Source organism: Vulpes vulpes, chromosome 7 (genome assembly GCF_048418805.1).
Source record: "Vulpes vulpes isolate BD-2025 chromosome 7, VulVul3, whole genome shotgun sequence".
Taxonomy (NCBI): Eukaryota; Metazoa; Chordata; class Mammalia; order Carnivora; family Canidae; genus Vulpes; species Vulpes vulpes.
Genome location: NC_132786.1, coordinates 95,168,522 through 95,188,371, shown reverse-complemented (window position 1 = coordinate 95,188,371; position 19,850 = coordinate 95,168,522). Strand labels below are relative to the sequence as shown.

The following is a 19,850-nucleotide window of genomic DNA, read 5'->3' as shown; positions in this document are numbered from 1 at the left end:
ACAAAGTGGACTGTTTGGTTATGATTGAAATTAGGGAGAAGGTATCAGTGTAAAGGGAAAGGGAAACTTTAAAAAGCATTGATTTCACTAATGAAAATACATATTATTTAGCAAATAAAACAGTGTGACTTGGTAGTGACTACTACTCAAATGAGCCAATTTTTGATAAACCCGGTTTGAATCAAGAAAAATATATTGGTGTCTACTATTGCAAAGACGATGAGGTGCTGTAGAAAATACAAAGATGGACAAATTAATCTCATTAAGAAACCCATAATATAGAAAAGAATGCAAAATAGTAGAGTATTTGTGATGTTAGATGCCTAGAAATAATAAAGATTTTGTAATAATTGTGGCCAGGAGGGCTAGAAAATGACATAGGTAGTGGTCCTTGAGAGATTAAGAATATTTTCACAGGTTTTACAAACAGAGGATTGTGAAAATGCTGAGAATGGAGAGTATACAGGAAAGAGGAGAGGGAGGCTACATAATTTTTCATTTTTTTGATATAACAAACTTACTCTTCTGATTTTACATTAATCATTACAAATACGTAAAAACAACTCTTATTTTGTTGGCTGTACAAAGCAGGCTGTGGGCTGGATTTGGCCCATAAATTAATGCTGACCCTTACACTACATTGTGAATAATCTAAGGGTAGCATATTTTACACATAGATGTCACAGTGAATATGATATTTCTTTTTTTAAAAGATTCTATTTATTTATCCATGAGAAACACACACACACACACACACACAGAGGAGAGAGAGAGAGAGAGAGGCAGAGACACCGTCAGAGGGAGAAGCAGGCTCCCTGCAGGAAGCCCAATGTGGGACCCAATCCTGGGACCCCAGAATCACGCCCTAAGCTGAACGCAGACACTTTAATCACTGAGCCACCCAGGCATCCCTATTATATTTCTTTATTGTATTGAGACACTGGGGCCTCAGTCTAGGAAAGCAAGCATGGGTTATGAAAGAAGGGAAGGAGGTGATATAGTAGATTGATGGGAAGCCAATAGTGGAATCTCACTGGAAATGGCAGGGAGAAAAAGGCATGATCAAATGTACAATAGTCATATTACAAGGTACAATAGTCATATTACAAGATCAGAAACAGGAATTATGGGCAGAAAACAATGAATTCAGTTAGGAAATGGCATTTTGGTTTGAAAGTCATATAGCAAGAGGGTCATATTTGGGGAATCCAACGGGTAGACTAGGAGGTTACCCCATTAGAATAGTACAGCATATGTTCCCACATAGCCACTTTCATCTTTCAATGCCCAAAGATCAAAGAATATTACATAAACCTCTTTCTCCAGTAGCAGTAAGACAAGGTAGTCCTTGGCATTCTCCCTCTTAAATGAGACATACGTTCAGATTTAAGGAGTACTTTGAAGGAGAGGAGGAAAAGGCAAAATAACTCATCAAAGTAACAACATTCAGTTGTAAGCTGTGTCAGCAAGTGGTAATAACAGAGTGAGGAACAACAGTTCCCAATGTACAAAATGAAATCTATCAAATATAGACAATGCCCTCAAAAACCAGTAACAATGCTAATCTAAGTCAGAATGACATTATTCAGAAAGGATACACTGACTTGTTTAATTGGGACCTTCAGTTCTGATTCAATGTGGCACCTTCATTGGACACCATAGTATTTCTCATTTATCCAGTGATATTGAAAGTTTCTGACATAAAAACCATACTCATTTGCTATGACACAGTAAAAATTAGTTTCGAAATGTGACGATGATTTTTAAGATCAATAGTAAGCTCTTATTATTGGCAGAGAGATACTGGTAAGTTTTTGTTGTTGTTGACAGGTAATTTACTCATGAGGTTATCAAAGAGAGAATGAAGACAGATTGCAACCACTTTCTAACTCGTGGTTTCAATGTCATTTTTCCTTGATCCCTGTCCTCCTGACAAACTCCTGGTTGTTTTGCTTTCCTATTCACTTCCTTATGTTGCTCTCTTTTCTAACTTTGGAGGTTATTTGTTCTTAGATTCTGTGACCTGTGGAGACAAATTAATAAATCAGGACAGTTAATTAATACAATTAATTAACAATTAATAAATTGTTCCAGGGCAGCCTGGATGGCTCAGCAGTTTAGCGCCACCTTCAGCCCAGGACGTGATCCTGGAGACCCGGTATCGAGTCCCACATCAGGCTCCCTGCATGGAGCCTGCTTCTCCCTCTGCCTGTGTCTCTGCCTCTCTCTCTCTCTCTCTCTCATGAATAAATAAATAAATAAATAAATAAATAAATAAATAAATAATTTAAAAAATCATTGTTCCATACACAATACAGCAAAAGCTCATTGTGTTTCACAACAGGCAAGCATGGGGCACAGGAGTGTCACAGAGTGCATGCTAAACCTAGCTAACTCTATTGACGTAAAGAAAACGCTTCTCCCATGATTTCTGACCCCTGATTTTACTGGTTGGGTTATTATGAATGCCAAATATACATCATTAAATACTCTGGAAAATTCCTTGTTTTTAATCTATGAAGTTGTGTGCCTTTTTTTGGAATAAATTTTAAGACTCTCATAATAAAAATCACTAACTTTACCAAAACCCAAATCGTGACTTTTATGTGGTTCCTGACAACCGGGACCCTCTAGCACTAGAGTTTGGTTTTATTCAATGGATAAGTAATTTTTATGAGACTTAAGCATTGTCAAATTTGTGGTTATTTTGAAATATAATACTGTTAACTTTTGCTCAAATGATTTTTATCTAAGTCTGCCAACATTTTCAGTTAGGGATAGTGTCCTTATGGACATGGCTAATTTTCCACATGATTGAAAGGTATGGGAATCTCTCTTAGCCAAAAATATCTCTTCATTGACCTATTATATTTCTGGAAATTTCAGTATGTATACCACCAAGAATTTTAGTTTAATTTTATCTTTTCTACTGAAGAAGAGCTCTTTCCATGTGTCAGAAGTGATATAAGTCAGGATTCTGTAGCAGATTACTCAGTCCATGGCCTAGGCCCCAGGAAGTATAAGTTTGAACTCAACATATCTAGGTGGTCACTTAGTCTTGATCAATATCTATACACAAACCAACTAGGAGTAGAGGAATATAAATGGAAAATGATGGAGCTTAGAGAAAGAAGATACATTGAAATCAAGCTGTGTTATTTATAGCATTACTTTCAGGAAACCCTGGATATAATCTTGTAACAGAATAGACAGTAAAGTCATCAGAATGAAGTTAGGAATGACTCAAGGTAGCAGAGGAAAGAGTGGGAAAACCCAGAGGAAATGTTTTGGATTTTCTATAACCATCACTTTTAAGCAGTCATTTTGGAAGTTTAGTGATAATAAACTGTTACCTTGAGCTGCGCTAGTTGGAGGTTGCATTTAGAAGCATAGGAACCAGTTTCCTCAGTATGCTATGAAGTACTTTCCCTGTAGAAATGAGTCGGTAGGAAGAACTGGGTGATGGAGAACATAGTTTGTAGTAAGGTCACTGACATTAATGGTTACCATATCACATTCACATGTATTAGGAGCAAAAGTTACTAGTGGGAATGTAGGAGAATTAGTTCACTGACTTGTCACAAATCCCAGTGATTTAATGCAATAAGGATTTCTCACTCACATTCTGGTTAAATATGGGTGAGTGAGGGGACCCTACTCCGTGCTATCATTCAGACATCCAAGATCCTTCCATCTTTCATTTGTCTTTGCATACAGAACCCAGGGCACCAGCATCCTCTGCTGAATATTTTATATGTTGTTTGCAGTTGAAGGGGAACAGAGAGAGTGGAGGAGGTACAGCTGCTCTTTACCTCATCCTGAGATCATTTACAATATTTCTACTCCCACTGCATCACTGAGAATCACAACACCCACTGAGGGGTAGTGGGGGTAAAAAATATAGTTTCTGCAACTGATAACAAAATTATTAACTAATAATAATAATTACTCACCTTAGGCAAATTATTAGATCTCATTGTATCTCCATTTCTTCCTCTATAAAATGGAACCCATGCAATTACTATCTTCTAATGTAGTTGTGAGTAACATATGAATTAGTACGTGTGATGTGTTTAAATATTGCCTGGTATATGTTAATATGTGTTTATAATTATTGCTGTTGATATTATTAATGTATATAACTTTGGGTAAAAAGAGGGAGGGACTTTTCTGACTATTCTAACCATTGAGTCAAATATGCAATGATCAAAAGCTGAATTGCATGAGATACTGTGAAATCTCATTTCCAGGAAATTTTGAGAATAGACAATAAAGGAAGTTAGGAAAGTGGTCAGTCACTTAAAAGGAGGGAAGGTAGTATCTTCTTAAGTTCTACAGAAGCCCTGGTTATAATAATCTTTAAGAAGTTTTTATAGAATATTGACTACAAAGTGATGCAGAACATATGCACTTCATACAGAATTATATTTATCTTAAGGTACATAAAACTTTCCTAGACCAGTCAGTTCTTTCTATACCTTATTAAAAATTTCTTTTTGGCTGTAGTTTCTTTGAGGATTTTTTTTTCTATTTTTTTTTTATATTAGAATACCTAAACAAATATTTGTACATAGTAGAGATTTGATAGAGTAGTGCTAAATAAGTCTTTATTTTTAAAAATTTACAATTTAAACGTAATCTTATTAGGTTTAATCTTAATTTTTAGACCTTCCCAAATGGCGTTAAAGGAATACAACTGACATAAATGTGGACATATGAAAATTCTAAAATTTTAAAATTATATTTCTCATTTGTAATGCAAGTGAATATGGTAGGTCGTAATAACATACTTATCAATATGATTTTGATTAATTTTACTGTTTTGTTCAAATAACTCAATAATAAGTTTTACATTTTTGCTTATGCATTGTATAGAAAAGAAGTTTAGATTGGAAAAATAATATAAATCCTAATGGATTATTTTTTACTTCATACTGAAAAACTATATCTGCATTTTTTGCTTTGTTTAAATTTTAAAAGAATATAAACACAGAAATCAAGAACGCTCATTCTAAAAACTTACATGATTGAATTTAAAAGCTTCCATTTGAATATAAATTTTTAAAAACATATTGAAGTTGTGATTCCTAGAAAGTTTAGAATGACTATTTAGTGTTTGTGACAATTTTAGTGCCATAAAGTTAGTTCCTATAAAGAAATAATTTAGTATCTACATGTTGCCAAACATTCAGATAAGAAGAGAAAAATCTGGTCAATTCTATATATGAACAGTTCCTGTGATGCTGAACATCTCGATATATGCAAACGTGTTGATCAAGAATTGTGGAGGTCCAGCCAACTTGCTCATTTTTCCTCATTGATTTGACATTTTTAGATATACTTAGTAATTTGTATTTTTATTAATTGGGCAAAGGACAGATTAGAATAAGATACAACAAATATTAGTCTCGATGAATGAATTTATATTGTCATCAATTTTATCATCACAATTTCATTTGCTGCTATAGCAAGAGCATGAAGTTGTGTTGATAAAATTGATGATGCTGGTAATTCATTCAATGAGTAGAGAATAGGAAGGTAAGTGGGAGTATGTTCATTGTTATTCACTGGCTATAATATTTTCCGATTAGACTTTAGTTTAATAGCTTGAATCTTTTACTTTCTGTTTGCTTAACTCAATAAATTTCTTGAAATAATTTATCAATCCTGCTTATCTGTTGGGAAGAGATTGTACAAACTTTTGAAGGATTCACTTATATCTGGCATATTCAAATTCAAAGTGACGATTGTTTTCATTTTTAAAAAGGAGAAGTTCAGTGGTTTATAGTGCTAGATTTCTTGTCAAAGGGAATAGGTAGTTTTCGCTATTCAATGTCAGCATTTAATAGTGCACATTGAACTCCTTAATATCCTTAATTTACTGGAAATTATCATCTAAGACCCAGAGAAAACTTGGACCCAAGTACCACCATTTCTGAAAGAGAAAAAAAAAATCCAAGAAGGATGTGAATATATTAAATAAATCGCTGCTGAAAGAGAAGGAAAAAAAATTCTTTCCTTTAGTGAAACAATTTTTCCCTTCGCTCTCTCAATTTCATTTTTACAAAATTTTAAACGATTTTATTTATTTATTCATGAGATACAGAGAGAGAGAGAGAGAGAGAGAGAGAGACAAAGACATATGCAGAGAGAGAAGCAGGCTCCATGCAGGGAGCCTCATGTGGGACTCAAACCCAGGACTCCAGGATCACACCCTGGGCCAAAGGCAAACGCTCAACTGCTGAGCCACCCAGGAGTCCCCTCATTTTTATTATTAATAAAATTAAAAAATTAAACTAAACAGTTCTGTGAGACTCTTTGCAGTTCTCATGTTCCATAGTCAACATAAATACTAATGTTGCATAAGGTGTTACTATCACCCCTTTCTTGGTGCCAAGCATCACTAACATTTTACAAATATGCCTCTTACATTTCTGCCTTCATAACTTGAGGGCTTTCCAAATTTTGAGAGAAGGCAACATCATCACTCCCCAAAGATGCCCCAAGACTTTCTGGCCTGTCCACTAATGAAGATTAAATAGCTATCCTGTACCTGTTAAAACTTCTTGTAGACCTATGTTTATGGCTCAGATTAACCTACAGGGTTATTCTCTCCATCCATAGAGACAAGACACTTATTTAGACAAAATATTTATTTAGATACATTTTAGATATATAACACACATAGACTTTGTTAGCTTCCAGACACAAATTTCTCATAATTCTGAAAATTTTCCCCAAAGTAACACTGTTATTTGTTATATATATGTTAAAAATATCCTTTAATAAAACTCTCAAGTATTTATATTGTGTTTAATCAAAATTAAGACTTTTTTCATCATAAGACTCTTAAAAAATGAAGAGTCAAGGAGAAAATGTTTGCAAATCACATATCTAATAAAGGACTTGTATGAAGATTATATAAGATTCTGAAAGCTCAAAAATAAGAAAACAACTCAATTAAACCATGGGCACAAATTTTGAATAAATAGTTCAAAGGACATATACAGATGGCAAATGACTACATGGAAAGATAATCATAGTCATTAGCCATTATGTCAATGAAAATTAAAACTTCAATGTGACACAATTACATAGATATTAAAATGCTATGAAATAAATGAATTAAAAATAAAATTAATAATGTCAAGTGTTGCCAGAAATGTGGAGCAAATGTAACTCTCATACAATCCTTGTGATAATACAAAAAGGCACAGCCATTTTGGGAAATGGTTTGAGTATTTCTTTATAAGCTAAATGTAAAAATACCATACAGCTCAGTAATCTCACTCTTAGGTATTTGTCCAAGTGAAATGAAACTTATGTTCAGAGAAAAACTATATGAGAATGTTTATAGGTGCTTTATTTGTAATTTCCCCAAACTGGAAGCAACTAAAATGTTCTCCAGCTACTGAATGAATAAAAACAAAACAATAAGTGTGATGTGACCATGGAAATGGAATACTATTTGGCAAAAAAAAAAAAAAAAAAAGGAAGAAACTACTGATAAATATAGCAAAATGGAGAAATCTGCAATGCATTATGCTAAGTGAAAGAAACCAGACTCAAAAGGCTAAATACCATAATTCATTTATACGGCATTCTCAAAAAGGCAAAACTATAGGAAAGAATTCAAATCATTGGATGCAAGATACTGGGAGAATGAGGCCAAAGAGGATTGACTACTATATTATATACTTCTTTGTAACACATTAGTGGTTTATCTCACAGTCTCTGTGGGTCTGGAATCTGGGCACAGCTTTGTTGAGTGCTTCTGGCTCGTGATCTTTCATGAGGTTGTAGTTAAGTAGTTAAGCTGTCTGCTAGCTGCAGTGTTATATGAAGGATCAGCTAGGAGAAGATCTGCTTCCAAACTCACTTACATGGTTGTTGGCAGGATTCAGTTCCTTGTAGATTGATCTGAGATGCTTAGTTCCTCACCGGTTAACTTGAGGCCTCTCCTAATTCCCTACTATATATGCTTTTCCAAAAGGCAGTTCACAACATGGCAGCTAACTTTCCTCAGAGCATATGAGAGTATGAGAGAGTACCCAAGACTTAAGCCTTTTTTTACAACCTGATATCAGAAATGACATCCCATCACCTTTGCCAAAATTATATTCTTTGGACGGGAATTATTAAATCTAGCCTATGATCGAAAAGAGGGATTACACAAGGGACGAACATCCTACAAGGGCAGGAATCATTGGGGGCCATCTTAGAAGCTACCTCCATAGGCAATCCTCTGGATCCCAGTGATTCATTTTTCTGCTACATTCAAAACATCCTCACCTCCAAGGTCCCAAGAGTTTCATCCCATTACATTATCAGTTCCAGAAACTCATCATCTGAACAGGGAGCCATGTTTAATTCTACTTGCCACAACCACAAAGTACAATGAAAATTTTTTTGGTTGGTCAAAACTATTCAGTATCTTAATTATGATTAGGCACCTATATTTGTTTGGTAAAAACTCATATTACCCACTACTTAAAGGGATAAGTTTCATTGCCTGTAAGATGTACTTCAGTTTTAAAAAAATATAGAAACAGTTAACAAACTCAACAATATAACACACACAAACACATATATTACATTTAATTTTGACCAAATTGAATGATTAGTCAATGTATTAATAAAATACGCTTCTGCAAATATATGTTTTAATACTGGTAGACAGCATAACTGTTTGTAACTATATCATTGAAAAGCCATAATAACATACCAAATGCTTGTAAAAATCAGTAATTCTCTTATAGAAAAATAAAATTGTTATAGGCTACAACTTATAATTGCATTAGTTATTTGATAGACTTTTGTTCTTAAAATATCATTTTTTCCTCTTTAATATTTGTTTTTGTTCCTTAGAACAGATAATTGATCAATTAAAATATTAGGGAAAGTGAACATATTTGTAAATGAGCTATTGTTATATTTTCATTTTGTTTATAAAAGAACTATTGAAACAGTTTTCTATAAAATGCATTTTTATAACCACTTGGAAAATGATTTACTTCAAGTAAAATGCATAAACAGTGGGGAAAAAAATCTTATATTTTTTTCTTGTTTTTCCTAGTTTTGAAAAGTGACAGAAGTAAGGCAGTAGGATCCAGTTACTGTACCCTGTTTATACAGCTGTACTTCATTGAACGAAGGCTTGTGTTACACACAGTTTGTGATAGGAAGTAAATGCTTTTAAAACAACTAAAGAGATAGGTCTTTAACCTCCACCTTTGCGGATTCTTTGTTCCACCATTTAGCTTCTGTAGGAGTTATAGGAAGTAATTTAAATATGTGTTATTACTCTCTAATTGAGCCTCATTTGATTAGCTCATTCCCTCTTATCTCAATATGGATTCATTATGATGAGTTTTTAAAGCACATCCTTAAAAGTGCAACAAATTTTTTTAAGTCTATAATTAATAGGTTCTGAAATTTTAATAATGGGTATGTTCTAAAGAGAAGATGGTGTTTGAATTATTTGAGGGTCTCACTCTGTAAGGAGATTTTAAAGATTTGGGATATTCAACAAACTTATTACCTCTTAATAAACTTCTGTACAATATCTGAAGATACCAAGTGCCACAGGATTCTTAGTATATCTCGTATTTATAGCTGTATAAACCAGTCAATGAATCAGAGATTAAGGTTCTAGGTTATTTCAAAGATTGTACCTGGAAAGTTAGAGGTCATTCTGGTGAAGTAGTTTTCAAAAAAAAAAAAAAAAGTAGTTTTCATTTGTATAAGAGCAATTTCCTTAATTGCTTGGGTGAAAATATAGGGTCATTACTAGGAATAATGGGTCATTACTAGGAATAATTAAAATGTCATCCAATCAGGATCAAATTATATATAAATTTATGGCTTATGAAAATACTTGCCCCCCCTTGAAAGTATACAACTTTTAACAACAATGACTTATGATGGGGCCCTTTATTCATAATTTTGTTCATAATTTTTCCCTTTTCACAGAATTAAGTCCTTCTTATATCTGAGCTATTATTTATTTACCAAAATTCTTTTTGTCCCTACACAGACTGTCCAAAGAGTTTTCATTTCCTCAATGAATGGTAGAGAAGTCCACCCAGATTGACAGGGGGAGGGAATATATATATATATATGATTTTCATCAAATCTTCTAACAAGTTATTCTACTATATGCCAGGTATTTTAACTACTAGTTTATGGCAGTTGTAAAGGCAAATAACCAGGGGCACCTGGGTGGCTCGGTTTGTTAAGCATCTGACTTTTGTTTTAGCTCAAGTCATGATCTCAGGGTCCTGAGATCTAAATCAAGCCCTATGTCAGACTCTGTGCTGTGCATGGAGCCTGCTTAAGATTCTTTCTCTTCCTTTCCCTCTGTTCTTCTTCCCTTCCTCTTTCCTCCTCCTCCCACTCTGGTGCTCCCCTCAGTGCACTCTCTCTTATAAAAAAAAACAAAAGACCCAATATTTCCACTCTTAAGTTCACTGTTCAGTCTCCATGCATGGAAAATTAAAAGATTTAATTTCTAACCTATACAGGCATGTCTATAGTGATTATATCACAGGGTTAATTCTATATCCTATATTTGTAGCAAAGAACTTAATTATAGTTAGTTTAGCTAAGAACATATTTTCTTTTAACTGAATAGACTATAATGTGGTATCTGTAATTCTGGTAGGAAATTAAAAATAGGCACAGAATGAAAAAATGTGGGCTTGTTCTATCTACTTAGGAGGTCATTATAGTGGTCTATTGTAGAAAAAACAACTATCCCTTTTGGGATGTAAATGAATTGCAAGGCAGTATGTAGACAACCTGCATAATACTTGATGAAAATAAACAATTTACATTTCCTTTTTTATTATAATTATGGACAGCAATTATATGAGAATATTTTAGGAGTGATAGTGTTCTGGTAAGGTATAGGAAGAGCTATATGTATTAACTAATATATTTCTGTAAATAAAAAAGAAATATTAAGTCCTGGAACCAAATATTACTCTGCTTTGCCTTTTATTCCAATAGATTTTAAGACTTCTTAAAAAGCCATCAGGAAGGAATTTCATGTAATATTTCATTCCAATATTTATCCACCAATTTCTCCCATGACATTATTCTTCTTTAATTATAAATATATTATCAGATACTGAAAACTCATCACTATCCATTGACAGTATTGTTACAATACTCACAACTTTTATGATTTATCATATTATAATAATAGCAAGTATAAATTTTGGAAATCATTTTAGCTGGCTGGAGGCATTTAATTATATCATATACACTGTACATACTTATTTTCTATGTTTTAATTTTCTTATTCGTTTGTAGTTTATACCCTCTCTGTTTCCAAAAATCATCTGAAGCAGCTTATTTTAATTATAAGTATATTGGCTAGGTTTTTCAGAGATGTTCCAGATTTTTCTTCCTCACTTAAGAACAGCATACATAACTGAAAATGTGAGTTGCTTTGTTCTTATTCTCATGGCTCATTTCAAATTATGTGTTTTGCAGAGGTTAATATTATGTGGGCTGGACACCAAACCCACCACAGTTCTGAAGACTATAACTTATCCACAGCACTGAGACAATCTGTTCTCCAAATATATACTTCCTGGGTAAGTTGTATAAAATTGAATAAACGTGATAACATAATACATTTTTTAAAGTCTCAATTGTTTCTATTTCCTCCAAGTAAGCTAAAGAAAATATTTTACTAAAATGCTTTTCTCTCCTTTTATAAAGCAAGACACATAATGAAGCAAGTAATGTTTTGCAATGGTAGTCTTTATTTGACAAAATAAAACTAAAGAAAGCAAAATAACAAAAAACTTAATCTTGAGGTATTAAGCAAGGTGAGAGATTGTCAATTTTTTAATTTACTATAACATGAGAGTGGTATATGGACAATATCTCAATTCAGATTTATGCAAACAAAGATTTCATTTGAAACTTTTAAAACCAGGTTTTAAAAATTTAGTTCCCATTTCTGCATGCTTAAGTGAAATCTACTTTTTTTTTTTTTTGCTTTTCATTTACATATTAGAGCAGTTCATATGAGGTTCAATATAAATTTTGGCTCTAAAATATTTTTGCACAAGGAAATGAGCGAATAACGAAAACCAGAAATAACCTCTAGTTTGAAGTTTCTTCTGATTCATTGGGCAAACCTGACCCACTCGGTAATAGCCCTCATTTGTGATTGTCACTCTTTAGATTTCCATAGCTGTCCAAAATACTGCTGCTTAGGGGCATATTGAGCTCAGAGGTCAGAGTTATTGGGGTACCTGGCTGGCTTAGTCAGTAGAGCATCTGGCTCTTGATTTGGAGGTCATGAGTTCGAGCACTCATGGGTATAGAGATTGCTTTAAAAAAAAGGAAAAAAAAGAAAGTCAGACTTATTGATGTATAAATGCTATTAACTATAACTTATAATGATCTATCATTTGTATGGTTAATTTTTTATAGTTTGAGGGGCACTTGTGGATATCATTTATTGAATACGTTCTGTGCACCAATCTTCTAATATCTATTTAAGCATTAACTTATTTGATCTTCGTGGCAAATTTAAGACACAGGTACTATTACAACCCTCATTTTAAAATGATGAAACTGATTTCATAGTTGAGTCATGGAACTAACAAAGGGTGGAGTTGAATTTGAACTCATTCACCCTGTGGGTAGGATCCCCAATCTTATCCTCACACTAAATACTCTTCTGTTTGTCTCTGTAGTATTTTTCACTTGTGTTACTGCATTAGATAAAGTGCTACTATTATCAGGGAACCAAAGATCAGTGAGGTTAAGTACACAGCCAATAAGTGACAAAGCCCCATGTTTGATACTAGGTGCCTCATAACAGGTAAAAATACATACACTGGCATGTGTTGTAACTCAAACAGCAGCATAGGCAAAACAAATCTATGAGCCAGTGATAGTACAAATACATTTGTTTAAAGAGATATTAAAAGAAATCCACCCTCTCTCCCACATACCACATACCACACACCTGTGTTATAGCTTGCGTTAATTTTCTAGGACCACCATGACAAAGTATCACAAACTGTATAGCTTAGAACAACAGAAATGTGTTGTCTCGTAGTTCTGGAAGCCAGTATTCTGAAATTATTGTTGTGAGGGCCATGGTCAGCCCTAAAGACTCTGGGGAAAGACTTTTCTAGTCCTATCTGTGAAATTTTCAGTTTCTGATAGTTCCTTGGCTTTTGGGAGCATAATGTCAGCCTTCACATGGTGATCTCCCCGTGTCGTGTCTATGTCCAGATTTCTCTTTTTTATATGTAAGGACGCCAGTCATTTTGGATTAAGCCAACCCTTCCTTCTCCATTTTGAGCACTATCTTAACTGATTATATTGTAAGGACTTTATTTCCAAATAAGGTCACATTTTGAGGTATTAGGGGATAGGATTTCAACACATGAATTTTGGGGGAAACACAGTTCAATGCATAACATGCTCTAAGCAACATAGGTGGAAAAAAAGATTATATATATGAATATATATTTCATATATATTCATATATATATTCATATATATTTCACATATATATTTCATATATATTTCATATATATATATATTCCATCTCCTTATAGCTTGTGCTGGAACTCTGGATGATTCAATGGAAAGAAAATACTACCCCTTTCACAGCTGCATAGCTCAAGACTAGTTTAGAGCTCTAGTGAACTAAGGAAACAGATCCCAGATGGAGGGGAGGGATATTGACTATCCTCCCTTCATAAGAAATAACTTCATTAATACAAACTTCTATAATCCTGTACAAAACAGGCTGGATATGTGACTGATTAAAGTAGTAATCTCAGAAATCTTTATTCCCTCCTGAGTTATATATTTCTCTTTGCATAAAGATAACTCAAGCCTCTAGTACTTACATTTTGGAGGAGAAAGCCTCCAAGAAAAGATGTAGCTATATTTGAAATTGCTCCAGGGAACTCAAATGTAGTGAGTTGGTTGTCTGAGGAATTATCAAATGAAAATTGTTATCAGAACATCATAGACTTCAGAACTAGAAGAAAACCAGGAGACAATATATTTAAATCAGCCCCTTTAAAAACTACAAAAATGAATCTCAGAGGAGCCTGCTACATCATACAGTAATGAACATTGCTGGTTGGAATTTGAGTCCAGACATCTGACTTCTAGTTTATGATAATCTTATCCTGATTTCATTTGTGCCATTCCCCCTATTAAGTCAATGCACTCAAAGTTACAGATTAGTGAAAGCCTAAGTAAAATGCAGGTTCACACCTATTTATTGCCAGTATAAATCCCTTTTACAACCTCGTATCATCTTGCCAACGACACAAAATATGCTGAGTAAGGAAATGAGCACTGGGAATGCATCAGAAACTGCTAATTTGGAGTAGGGGAAGGAGCAGGGGCATTTGCAGTGTGGGAAATGGAAGGTAGAGATTGTGAATCAGTCTGGGTTTTTGTCTAGCATTTGTAGTTCTGTTAGAAGATAGCATAGATGGTTTAAGTGTCTGTGATGGTTAACAATCTGTAATAGGTCTTTCTAGACGTTAAAACCAAAGAGTACCATCAGGATTTTTTCATTTTCTTTGAGCCTTTTGTAAGATTCTTTTCATTAGCACTGCTGTGTAAGGTTTATAACTTGGTAGTTACTAAGGTAACAGTATATTTTAGAACAAATAATACATGTCTTTGAAGAGAAAATTAATTTGTAAAATGAAAAGCAAAATTAATTTCAGAGTGCTTTTCTTTGATATTACTATGAGAATTATGGTGACAGACCTGTCATTTAAAGTAGTTAACAATAATAATTCAGCTTTCAAGAATTTCTAACCATATTTTTTGCACTTTTTAAAATCCAGTTTTAACCTTAGTTTTAACATTACTCAACCAAAAAAGAATTGCAATGGGTGGAGTAACACTTTAAATGAGTTTTATTTACTATACTCTGGAATAGGTGGTTTTGCATGTTACTTCAGTCTTTTGTGACGTATCTTAATTAATATAACTATTAAAACTGGATAGTCTCTCCAAATAATAAAATGTGTCTAGATCCACAGATATGTTATATATAACAGTGTCAGGACTAACATTTCATTTTCTTCCAGCTTTATTCAGATAGAATACCTGAATGCTATAGGTTATATTCAATGCATAGCTAGAGAAGTGCTACAGAAATAACAGACTGGAATATGTCAAAGGGTTACAAGAGCCAGCTTGAGAGAACTCCCAAAAGCCAAAATCTGGAACAATTTGAACAACAATATAACATAATGTGGGGTTATATATATCCGAAGCATTAAATAAATATCTTTGAAATCAGTCCATACTGATATAGATAAATGATTGAATAACTAAATAAATGGGGACAAATATTTAGGAGACAAATTCTTTTAAAGAATTCCAAAAGAATTCCAGATAACATACACAGATACTTCCCTGTCCCCAGAAAATGTGCTTACACCAGCCCTGTGACTGTGGACTATACTGAGTAACTCTTGGTCCAAGAATAGAGAATGCATAAGGGCCAATAGTAATGTAATGGGACAGATGGTGGCTACACTTGTGCTGAACATAGCATAATGTATAGATTTAGCAAATCAGTAAGTTGTATACTTGAAATTAATGTAACATTGTGTGTCAGCTATATTCAGATCAAAACAAACAAACAAAACAGACACAAAAAGAAAAGGAGACAAAGGGTGAAATGGCAAGGGGAGCTGACTTTAGAACACACAATCTCAGATAAAGTTAACATTTAACAGTGATATCTTGATAACATACACCATTTGATAAGACTTGATAATAATGTCCTATTAAATGGCCCTTCTCCCCTGCGGTATTTATCACCAAAACCCATAGCTCCAGTCTTTAACCATGAGAAAAGACATTTGCCAAACCCAAACTGAGAGGCATTCTACAAAATATGTAACCTAATGCTCTTCAAAAGTACCAAATGAAACACAAGTGACATCTAAGAAACTGTCACAGATCAGAAGAGCCTATAAGATGTAAAAACTATCTAATAATGCGTCCTGGATGGGATCCTAAAACAGAAAAAGAACATTAGGGGAGAAAAACTAGTGATATCTAAATAAGGTGTAGAATTTAGTGGAGTCTGATTAATAGTAATGTACCAATTTGTTTCTTAGTTGTGGCAATACAGCACAATATAATGTTAACAAGAGAAACTGAATGGAGAGTATGTAGCAAGTCTGTACTACCTTTGTAATTCTTTTACAAATATACAACTTATAAAAATATTTATTAAAAAATATAACTACATCTAGTACCTACATTTTCCCAGAGCCACTATGAAAAATGTAGCAACTCTAGAAAACCCAAAACCAGCCAAACAAAGAATCAGCAGCAATAGTCATTGATTCCTGGGGTTTCTAGAGCATCATAAAGAACAGTGATCTAGCTGGTACAATATTAACTGTTTAAATATTTTTAAAAATATTTTATTCATTTATTGATGAGAGACGCAGAGAGAGATGCAGAGACATAGGCAGAGGGAGAAGTAGGATCCCCACAGGGAGCCTGTAGGGGAATTGATCACAAGCCAAAGGCAGATGCTCAACCACTGAGCCACCCAGGCACCCCTAAAGATTTCACTTGTTTGTCTGTTTATTGAAAGGGAGAGAGAGTGATAGCATGATCTGGAGGAGGGGCAGAGGGAAAGGAGAGAGAAAGAATCCTAAGTCAACTCTGCATTCAGCGAGTGCTCGATTCCATGACCCCAGATCATGACCTGAGCCAAAACCAAGAGTCATTCAATCAACTAAGCCACCCAGGCACCCCCAGCAATTACTATTTTAAATTGGTTCTACAGCAACTCTTTATTTTTCCATTCTTAATCCCTCAATCCATTACCCAATGTTACCTTTACAGAATGTTAGCTCTGAACAAGCTAAATTGCTCTATAGCTTTGAGAGAGGAATTTCATAGACTCCCTACCACATGCAGAGGAGGTCAAAACCTGTCCCACTTCTGTCTCTAATCTCATCTTCCACAATCTCCCATTGTTACCTCATCTTCAGTTAACAATTTTCAGTTCTCTAAATCTACTCTGTCATAATGTCTTGATATATGTCATTGCCCATGCAGTTACCTCTGCTAGGAAAATTGTTGCTTCTTTACCCCTGATTATTATAGACTTCAAGACTCAATTCCTTCTTCTCTACACATGCCTTTCTAACTTTGCCTAAGTTTCTTTTTTTTTTTATAAAACCCCTGCATATCTATCTTATAATATCTATTTTTTGCATTATTGCTTTTCATGCCAGCCCATAAACTTTAAAAGTATTTTTCACGAGTATCTCTAAACTGGCTGATGCAGTCAGTACTTAATAAATGTACAGTACATAAATGAAAGAATTTTTAAAAGTTTTATGATGTCACATATTTGATATTATGGATGTCAAATATTCTGCTATGGTAACTAGGCTAAGTCTGGTGTGTGAAATACTTTAAATCTGTCATTCATTTGAGTATTTTTCATTTAAAATATCTCCAAACATTAGAGAATAGGTAACTTATTTACCTTTTTGAATAGAATGTATTTTGGTATGTTTTTTTTCATATATGAAGCTATAGAATGGCAAAGAGTAACATCTACATTTAATGAGCTGAGTATTTCTCTTAAGAGCATGGTAAATTAGTGATAAATGGACTTAGTTTAAATGACTAGGCTGAGTAATTTATTTTTAGCTCGGTAGTATATCTGAATTCTTAAAATTGTTTTGTTTTTCAGGTTAGTGTTATAATGAATACTATTAGAATTTATAAAATATATAGTGTATTAAGCAATCTAAAAAGAGGTAAATTTTATCTACCATCAGAGTAGAGAAATATAACATCAGTTTATGAACACTTTTCTTACCACAGGTTAGGGAACCCGTAAATATATGATAATATTATTTTTGAGCATAATAATTTAAAAATACATAATGATTACATTTAAGAAACACTAGGGAACAAAAAATACATAATGATTACATTTAAGAAACACTAGGGAAATAAGGAAGTCTGAATCCCAGATAGCTCACTAATTAGCTAGCTTCGCCACTCTGAATCAATTGATTGATGTTTGCACCTCAGTGATTTTGCACATGAAATGGGATAATTAATATTTGCTCTGCCTTTGTCTATTATTATTTTGAAAATTACTTTCAGTGATGAGTATGGAAATTCTTTGAACTATATCGAGTATGATTCACTTGTATTAATATTGTTTTTTATTACATATAAGATTGCAGAGGAACCTTTAGTGAAATCTCAAATCTTTTATTATATCATACTTTCTGCCAAACTACATAAGCAAAGACTATTTTTCAATATGTGGGAGTTAGAATTATGTAAAGACAAACATGAACAAATAAAGGCACAGAAACTAACAACTTTGATGTACTGCAGTTAAATACGTTGGGGATAAAATTCTCATAACTCTTAAGTTACAGATGGAAAACATACCTTGAGCCCCCCGTGCAGTAAAGAAACAAAACAACTCTCAGGACTTTGTCTCAGAATTCCAAGGCATTCCTCCCCACCCTCAACCACCATTCAGAGACAGCATATAAGACAAAGTTTGTGTCCACATATTACATAAATGAAGCCCTTATCTTGTGTTTTGACTAGTTTGAGCCTTGATTCTAGCATGCATCAGGAAAATGGAATTATTTTGTAATGTATCAAAGTCAATTCAAAGTTTGGTAAAAATAAAATCATTCTCTGATATTTGATGTTTCATTTTACAGATACTTAATAGTCATTTGTAGTTTTTATGATGAAGGATAGATAAGAAGACTCATAGTGAAGAGCTCCACATAAGACAGCATTATCCTATTGTTACTTTTTTATTTTAATTTTTATTTACTTATTTATGATAGTCACAGAGAGAGAGAGAGAGGGAGGCAGAGACACAGGCAGAGAGAGAAGCAGGCTCCATGCACCGGGAGCCCGATGTGGGATTCGATCCCGGATCTCCAGGATTGCACCCTGGGCCAAATGCAGGCGCCAAACCGCTGCGCCACCCAGGGATCCCCCCTATTGTTACTTTTAAAGAAATGTAAAGCTGGCTAAAATATTCAACTCCCTTTATATGTAATTGTTCCTACTTTGAAATATACATCCCACTCATTTTGTTTGTTTTGTTTTCTGTATACAATCTTGATTGTCAGAGCTGGTCATGGTAGCAAAGGTTGGAGATAAAAAGAGAAATAGGATGAGCTCTGTTCTTAAAGTGCTTGCTTTCTTTGTTGGGATTCCAGTAAGTCAACAGCTATTATTAATACAGGTTGTTAAGATTGTAGAGAGAAGTGTGTGCTTTGAGAACTATGATGGGTGAAATGAAGCATCACAGAAGAAATGCCTGAGCCCAATCTGTAAGAAAAATGAAATTTTGTCAAAATGAGATTGTGAATGGGATATTATATAGAAGGAACATATCTTTTTCAAAATTATGAGAAAATATAATAAACTTAGGGAATTGCAAGGAAACTGCATGGTATGTATTAGTTTCTAAGAGCTGCCATACCAATGTACCAAGACTGGACCTTAGAAATTTATTGCCTCATAGTTCTGGATGCTAGAAATTGGATATCAAGGTATAGGCAGGGTTGATTACTTCTGAAGGCTGTGAGGAAATATCTATTCCATGCCTCATTTCTAACTTTTGGTCACTTGCTGGTGATTTATGGTGTTCCTTAGCTTGTGGATATACCATGCCGATCTCTGACTTCGTCTTCATATGGCATTCTTCCTGTGTGCATGTCTGTCTCTATATCCAAATCCCCCCCCCCCCATTTTTAAGATTTTGTTTTTTTATTTGAGAGAGAGAGAGAGCGAGAGAGTGA

The 19,850-nt window shown here is 33.8% G+C and overlaps 1 protein-coding gene across 2 annotated transcripts in view; it reads left to right on the top strand.

Moving 5' to 3' along the window:
• AGMO (alkylglycerol monooxygenase) overlaps window positions 1-19,850 on the top strand; it is a 334,206-nt gene that overhangs the window by 114,154 nt on the left and 200,202 nt on the right. For both annotated transcript variants that reach the window (XM_072764450.1, XM_072764451.1), the window contains exon 4: window positions 11,500-11,603. In XM_072764450.1, coding sequence (XP_072620551.1) covers window positions 11,500-11,603 — 104 coding nt within the window. The remainder of the gene's footprint in view (window positions 1-11,499; window positions 11,604-19,850) is intronic.